The sequence below is a fragment of the Cibotium barometz genome, chromosome 63 (genome assembly GCF_041138505.1).
Source record: "Cibotium barometz isolate CiBa-2024 chromosome 63, ASM4113850v1, whole genome shotgun sequence".
In the NCBI taxonomy this organism is placed as follows: Eukaryota; Viridiplantae; Streptophyta; class Polypodiopsida; order Cyatheales; family Cibotiaceae; genus Cibotium; species Cibotium barometz.
In genome coordinates, this window is record NC_141108.1 from 23,604,100 (window position 1) to 23,612,388 (window position 8,289).

Genomic DNA, 8,289 nt, shown 5'->3' on the forward strand with positions numbered 1-8,289 from the left:
GAAATTCTGTTCGTGTCATTACATCTGGAATTGAGGAGATACCAGGAGTTGGCAAAGTGCCTATGACAGAATGTCTACCAGTTGGGATATTTTTAGAGATAAAGTTTATGGAAGGACCCATCTCTTAGATTGGGACATGTGGCAAGGAGGTGGACCAAAGTGAGACAAGTGGCCTGACATTTGTTAGAAAGTGGATCAAAGTGAGACAAGTGGCCTCACACTTGTCACTTCAGCTATTGTGTGGCTCTCCACTTGTCATCGTAGCCTTCTCTTACCATTTTAGCTCATGGGAGGCCCAAATCTATAAATTGGAGCCCTCTCTCTTCATTAATGGAGGCTCTCTTGTTGCACACTAGCCTCTACCACCGTTACAGGCAGCCCTAATGATGGCTACTCTCTTTCTCTCTCACTTGAAGGCTGCCCATGAAGAATACCGGCTGTTGGGGACTGTTTTGGAGGCTTCCATCGCGAAGAAATACTGAAGGCAAGGATATTTAATCATTTATTATGATTTCTAGCCATTGTACTTGTTGTACCAGCATTTGTACTTGTTGTATCTGTTGTACCACCCCTTGTACCGATTGTACCAGCTTCTGTACTTGCTGTACCACCCCTTGTACCGGCTGTACCAACTTCTGTACTTGCTGTACCTGCTGTACCAGCCACCGTACCAACTGTACCAGCCATTGTACCTACTGTACCGACTGAATGGAGAGTTGTACTTGCTGTACCCTTTCTATTGCATGAAGACCCGTGGTTTTTGGGGAAGAATCAGTACCCACACGGAGGTATATGGATTATATTGTTGGCTCGGCATTTCTACAGCCTATGTTCCGGCTTGGTTGCCTCGTGTTGGGCTGTGTATGGCATTTGTATATGGATAATCCGGCATCTCCCGTAGGGAGAGTAAGGCCCTCAAAGCTTGTACATGATATTATTCTCCTTGGGTAATAAAATACTCCAAGGGGGGGGCCCATTCCGGCCTCTATGCGGTGTCACACGTGCAAGCTCCATTTTCAGCATTTGTGGATGTTTTGTCCAGCTTTATGTTTTATGCAAAGTGATGATGGATATGTGTTAAGGCTGTGGCCATGTTTAAATGTTTTAATATGCATTGATGGTATCAACAAGTGTGTCAAAGGCCCTAGTCCATCGGGCACTGCCGCCGCGAGTTACATTGGTATCAGAGCATAGGCTTTCTTGGAAGCGGAGGCTTCCTTCTATCAATAAGGAAGAGAAAAGATCTCAAGTGGGGACTACACTTACCATCATTGCTATTAAGCATGGCCAGCCGCTTCATAGCTTATGAAGCAAGAGCATGAGCAGTAGACAGCTTGTTGATCTAAGGATTTATGAATTCACAAAATTTATCTTGGAAGTATGGAGTTGGCTTTATGTGCACACGTTTAGCACTCTTTCCATATGGACATTGTGGAGTATATTATCAAGCTTACAAGCAAACTATATGGAGATATATCTCGGGATATCTTAAGGATATGGTGAGGAGATATTTCTTTTGGCTTCATGACCAACCTGGCAAAGAACAGCTAAGTAGTTTGCAAGGTTGGTGCTTTTTCTATTTACTATGAAGTGTTTTTGATGTTCACTAACCCTTGTATAGCTATGCAAGGAGAAGGTGTTGTTGTTTGCCTTGAGATGGTTTCAGGGAAACATTGTTTATGGCTCCCTTTATTGGGATGGATTATATCCATGGAGATTTCTTTCTTGGACGAGATTTATATAGATATTAGGCTTCACAAGCAATTTCTATGGACGAATCTGTCCGAGTTTATAGAGAAGATATCTTTGGATATCTCATGGATATGACGCTTTTATGGATAAAGTCCACCTCTACTCCAAGGTGTGTGGTTAGCACGGAGTATATGGTAAGAGTTATAGTATACAAGAATTATGGTATACACGTCTATGGATTCCTGGACTTCTTTTCTAGGGATTTGGATCCATCCTCAAGTTTATGGATTATGTTTATGGCTCCCTTTTACTGGGATGGATTATTCTTTATGGCTTCTTTTATTTGGGATGCATTGGACTTATGGAACTCATGGTTCACATACCTTGTGTAGTGTTCTCTTGTCCTACGTGCTCTCTTGAAGATTGTTTCTACCATGTGAGGGTGGAACAATAGAGAGCAGATGGAAGGGAACATGGGCACTTCAAAGGATAGTGACAAGCACAACATACCTTGTGTAGTGTTCTCTTGTCCTACGTGCTCTCTTGAAGATTGTTTCTACCATGTGAGGGTGGAACAATAGAGAGCAGATGGAAGGGAACATGGGCACTTCAAAGGGTAGTGACAAGCAGTGTTCTCTTGTCCTACGTGCTCTCTTGAAGATTGTTTCTACCATGTGTGGGTGGAACAATAGAGAGTAAATGGAAGGGAACATGGGCACTTGAGAGGGTAGTGTGAGTTGGTGGCCGAAATGCCTATAAACTATGTGTAGCAGAAATGCTTATGGAACACCAGGTTATCTATGCCTGCGAGTGATTGTTTTATCTTGTTACTTGAGCCCACCTCTCATCCAAGGTGTGTGGTCAGAGTACCAACACGGAGTGCAAGTGGTAAAGTGGACATGACGGGACTTATGTCTATGCCAAGGGTCATGTGGACCGATGTCTTGTTGGCAGGAGACTTATTTTGTCTCGCCCATTTACTTGGGACATGGATTATGATATCTGGACTTATGGGACTGTTTTGTCTCGCCCATTTACTTGGGACATGGATTATGATATCTGGACTTATGGAACTAATTTGTCTCGCCCATTTATCTTGGGACATGATTATCATATCTGGACTTATGGGACTGTCTTTATCTCGCCCATTTATCTTGGGACATGATTTTGATATTGGTATTATGGAGACTTATTTAGTCTCGCCCATTTCTTTGGGACATGGATTCTTCAGTTATATTGGATTTTTGAGACTGTCTTGTCTCGCCCACTTGATGCGACATGATTATATCTTGAATATATGGCTTGAAGCTTAAAGTTGCGGACAACTTTTAAGAAGTTGGGGAGGATGTCACCAGCCTGGACATTTCCCAGTATGAAAGGGGTCTGGTGGACTCCAGGATGCCTAAATATTTGGAAAGTACAAGCTTTGGGAATGGGGGATTATCCTAGAATACATAGGACCACACTCCTAAAATTTAGGAGAGTTGCTATTTTTGGCCCGACTCTGATGGAAATTCTATTCGCGTCATTACATCTGGAATTGAGGAGATACCAGGAGTTGGGAAAGTGCCTATGACAGAATGTCTACCAGTTGGGATATTTTTAGAGATAAAGTTTATGGAAGGACCCATCTCTTAGATTGGGACATGTGGCAAGGAGGTGGACCAAAGTGAGACAAGTGGCCTAACATTTGTTAGAAAGTGGATCAAAGTGAGACAAGTGGCCTCACACTTGTCACTTCAGCTATTGTGTGGCTCTCCACTTGTCATCGTAGCCTTCTCTTGCCATTTTAGCTCATGGGAGGCCCAAATCTATAAATTGGAGCCCTCTCTCTTCATTAATGGAGGCTCTCTTGCTGCACAGTAGCCTCTACCACCGTTATACAGGCTGCCCTAATGATGGCTACTCTCTTTCTCTCTCACTTCAAGGCTGCCCATGAAGAATACCGACTGTTGGGGACTGTTTTGGAGGCTTCCATCGCGAAGAAATACTGAAGGCAAGGGTATTTAATCATTTATTATGATTTCTAGCCATTGTACTTGTTGTACCAACATTTGTACTTGATGTACCTACTGTACCACCCCTTGTACTGACTGTACCAGCTTCTATACTTGCTGTACCACCCCTTGTACCAATTGTACCAGCTTCTGTACTTGTTGTACCTACTGTACTAGCCACCGTATCGACTGTACCGGCTGAATGGAGAGTTGTACTTGCTGTACCCTTTCTATTGCATGAAGACCCGTGGTTTTTGGGGAAGAATTAGTACCCACACGGAGGTATATGGATTATATTGTTGGCTCGGCATTTCTGCAGCCTATGTTCCGGCTTGGTTGCCTCGTGTTGGGCTGTGTTATGGCATTTGTATATGGATAATCCGGCATCTCCCGTGGGGAGAGTAAGGCCCTCAAAGCTTCTACATGATATTATTCTCCTTGGGTAATAAAATACTCCAAGGGGGGGGGGGGGTCGGCCCATTTCGGCCTCTATGCGGTGTCACACGTGCAAGCTCCATTTTCAGCATTTGTGGATGTTTTGTCCAGCTTTATGTTTTATGCAAAGTGATGATGGATATGTGTTAAGGCTGTGGCCATGTTTAAATGTTTTAATATGCATTGATGGTATCAACAAGTGTGTGGAAGGCCCTAGTTCCCCGGGCACTACCGCCGCGAGTTACAGTGGCAACACGATTTCGGCCTGCCGTCCGACCCTTTGGCTAGCATCTCATGCTTTCCTGTGTGACAGTCTTCTTTCCAAGTCTTAGAAAGGAATACTTTCCTCTCCTCCCAGTGATAGGTGGTGCTATCGGGAGGGTGATTGAATCCCCCCTCACCGCCACTTCGCTTCTTGCACGAACGGCTAGGATTCCATCCCTTCGTATCTGCATCACCTCCCCCCAAACTCAGTGCCTCACACCATCTCGCTCCCTAGTCTACAGGGAGACCCGATTTTGCAGAGTTGAGTACTCTGGCCTCCCACACCAATGTTTCATTTGTCGCCAAATGGGACACCTTGCTAGAGTCAACCCTTGAGGACGATCTTCCAACCTCCTTATTTCTGCGGCATTCGGATCTCATGCAAGGTGGCCTCAAGGCTGCCTTCAATTAGATAATGGTTACAGGAGCCATGCCGAAGACGTTGTCATAGAGTTCGATCCACTTGATTCCCAAGGAGGGTGGTGACAGATTAGAGATCCTACAGTGAAGACCCGTCACCCTCCTAGGATTGCCTACGAAGTTCCCGCCAAGGCCATCAACCAAAGATTGCAACCCTTTCTCCCCAACCTGATTCATGGTACACGGACCGGTTTTGTTTAGGATCAGAGTCTTTTGAACAATATCTTCACCTTCTAGGAGGCAACTGCATCAGCTAGGATGCGGCAACAGGATCTAATTGTACTCCTTCTCGATTTCGAGAACACCTATGACATAGTAGATTGGGGCTTTTCAGAGGGGAACATGTGCACGATGGGTTTCTCTGAGGAGTGGGTCCAAGGTGTATCGAGACTCTACACAGCTTCTCATAGCCAGGTTCTTATTCAAGGTGCTAGAGGTGATAGATTTCCACTTTCATGCTCAGTCCGCGGGAGTGCCCTCTAGCACCTTATCTCTTCCTGTTCGTCGCTGAAGCCATGCGCATAGTAGCAAAAAACGCGTTTTTTTTTTGTGAGAAAATAAAAAACGTGTACGTTTCAAAACGTCCAAGTTTTTGGGATGCGTTTTTTTAAAAGCGGTCTAGTGGCCCATGCCAACTTTAAAATTGATTTACCAATGACCATTCAACATTGAGCATTCTTCAACGGTTTGCAACGATTGTTGCAAAATGGCATGAGTGGTGAGGTTTTGCTAAGAAATGGCATGCAAGAGTGCGTGAGAGGATTTGCGGTAGGAGTACTTGGGGTAGAAGTATTTATCGAGCAAGAGCTTGAGGAATCTCAACTTGGGGATTCTAGGGTGCTCTCTCCATGGTAGAATGGTCTTCTAAGGTGTGTTGCTCTTCCGATGTACCCATAACGGGTGGCTCAACAAGTCTACCAGAGCGGAAAAAGACCATCCACTAAGTTTCAGGTGGGCTGCTCTTAAGGGGTTCTTGCCCGACGCATGATAAATTATCCAAAAGAGAAAAAATGCCGACACCGTCTTTGTGGGATGCTCCTAAGGGTTCTTGCCCGGAGCAAGGTAAACTGCCTTTGTGGGATGCTCCTACGGGCTCTACCCCAAAGCAAAGTAAACCATCCCCGCAGAGAAAAATCAGCACAGCCTTTGGTCAAAGCCTAAGCTCTCATACCATTGTTACATGCAGCTTAGCGGGAGCTTAACAAGACTAGCTGGAGCCTTTTGGGATGCTTCTAAGGGTCCTTGCCCGGAAGCAAGGTAAACTGCCTTTGTGGAATGCTCCTACAAGTTCCAGCCCAGAGCTAAGTAAACCATCTACAAAGAAAAATCACCAAAAAGCCTTTGGTCAAAACCTAAGCTCTGATACCACTATTACATGCAGAAGCTCCTTTAATTGTGATGAAGGCATGCAATAACTTGCTGATTTCGGGAAAAGCACATTGGAAGGAGAGAGAGAGAGAGAGAGAGAGAGGAGTAGATGGCATACACAGTACAACTCACAATCACCCACTTACGGGCCCTCCCTTTGAAGAGAGTATTTGATTTACTGCTGCAAACTGAAATGAGGTACAAAGATGGACAAAACCGTCCTAAACAGGGAATGGACTGAATTAGGATTTGCTCACAGAGTTTAACCCCTTGGTACTTGCATCTATGGGCTGATCTGCAACGCAACTATGTGTAGGTCACCTTGCTGCTGGTCGCCTCTAGACACCCCCTGTAGCCTTGCATTTTCCTCTTGCATTGCAAAGAGAAGGTCGCTTGCTGATTTTGACCTGGTTGCTTGCTTCTGGCTTGTGTTTTGCTCCTCTGGATAGCCCACGGGCAGCCACGACTAGTAAATGAAATGTTTTTTCCAAAAGAAGGTTTGTCAGAGCTAACCATCAAGCCAACCACACAAAGTTTCTAGGGGATGGAACGCTTTGGAAAAATCGTTGAGCCACACACACTTAATCACCACGAAGAGACAATTCAACCACAGGAATCTTCACAGGCCTCGAATCCCAGGGAACCTACCATCACAAACACCACCGAGGCACCAAGTGTGCTCCCAAGATGCTACAAATGATGCAAATGATGCAACTCTGTCTCTCTCTCTCTCTCTCTCTCTCTCTCTCATTTAGCTATCTACACGTGCAGAGATCACCAACAAAACTGCATAGACCTGCAACGAGCAAGCATCCATAGTTACCAAGATCTTCCCCAGCTCAGCTGGCTGCCTGGTCATGCTCACGATCAGCCCGGGTGAGCAGAGTCACACCCCTTATTCACAACCCACGCTCACTCCACACAGGACAGCTCAAACTTCAAGGATCATCATTGATCACAACATTGTACTTCTTTACATATCTAGCAATACAAGCAAATACACCAAAAAGCAGAGACGGTGTCATCTCTTCATTTAAAGTTTATTGCACCAAATGTACAAATTAAGCACACCTCAATCAGACATTTTTTGCAACTATGTAACACTGGTATCAGAGCTAAGGCTACTTTGAGGCTATGCAAAGACAAGTGCAAGGGGGAAGGGGGCGGGGGGGGGGGGGGGGGGGGTGAACCCAATGGATGGTTTCAAGTTCCGGAAAAACCATTGAGCCACCTACTATGAGTTACCAAGAAGAAACTTGCTACCACGGGAGTCTTCCAAGACCTCCAACCGACACCATCAACACAGTACCAACCACCACCTCCCAAATGGACCCCATGATGCTTCAGATGATGCAGTTGTTCGAGACCCAGTGGGCTCGTGAGATTGATTGGATGCGTTACAAATCCTACAACAAGATGGTCATTCATTTGCTGCAAGTTGAAGCCAACATGTAGAAAGTACTCAGTTTATGATAAAGAGCTCCTAGCAATGATCTAGGCCCTAAACAACTGAAAACGTTTCCTCTATGTCGGGGATGTTTACAGGCTCAACAAATCAACAAGCACGCAAGTGGCTTCAAATGATGCTGATTGTATGGTGAAGTGAGTGCCAAGCTTTCCTGGAGATTCTTCTTCGTTTCTTTGGAATGCTTGGCATCACGCGCAATACTTGTCAGTTATGTTGAAAATTGCAGTGCTTGGTAGTAATACACAAATGGGTTCTCGAGCACTAATTTTAGGGCTTTCTCTGCAATGCTAATTACTTCAAGGGCTAGTGTTAATCTACTGTTAGGGTTTTTCTTGACACTTTCAGGGGGATTCTCTGCAGTGCTACAAGTCGTTTCTGAGACAGAACGGTACCTGAAAACGGCCTGACATGTCCAATGGCTCTCATAGAGAGTATCAACCTTGGCAGCGGGAAGGTTAGCCACCATGCCCATGAAATCCCGTGCAATAAACTTGACTTTAGGCATGTCTGCAAGATGTGGGCTGCTCTCAGAACCTGCCCAAAAAGCAGAAAAAGCAAACAATACAGATTGAAAAAAGTGGGCTTGTGCACCCAAAAAGCAGAAATAGCAAACAACATACGAAAAAACATCATCCAAGTTCTACC

At 45.1% G+C, this 8,289-nt stretch overlaps 1 protein-coding gene across 2 annotated transcripts in view; it reads right to left on the reverse strand.

Annotated features, from left to right (window-relative positions):
* Positions 1 to 8,289, reverse strand: part of LOC147603857 (transcription factor-like protein) — a 55,630-nt gene that overhangs the window by 46,757 nt on the left and 584 nt on the right. For both annotated transcript variants that reach the window (XR_015265578.1, XM_086796395.1), the window contains exon 2: positions 8,037 to 8,178. Coding sequence is in view for 1 of the 2 variants with exons in the window: in XM_086796395.1 (XP_086652521.1) it covers positions 8,037 to 8,149 (113 nt within the window). In the remaining variant the exon portion in view is untranslated. The remainder of the gene's footprint in view (positions 1 to 8,036; positions 8,179 to 8,289) is intronic.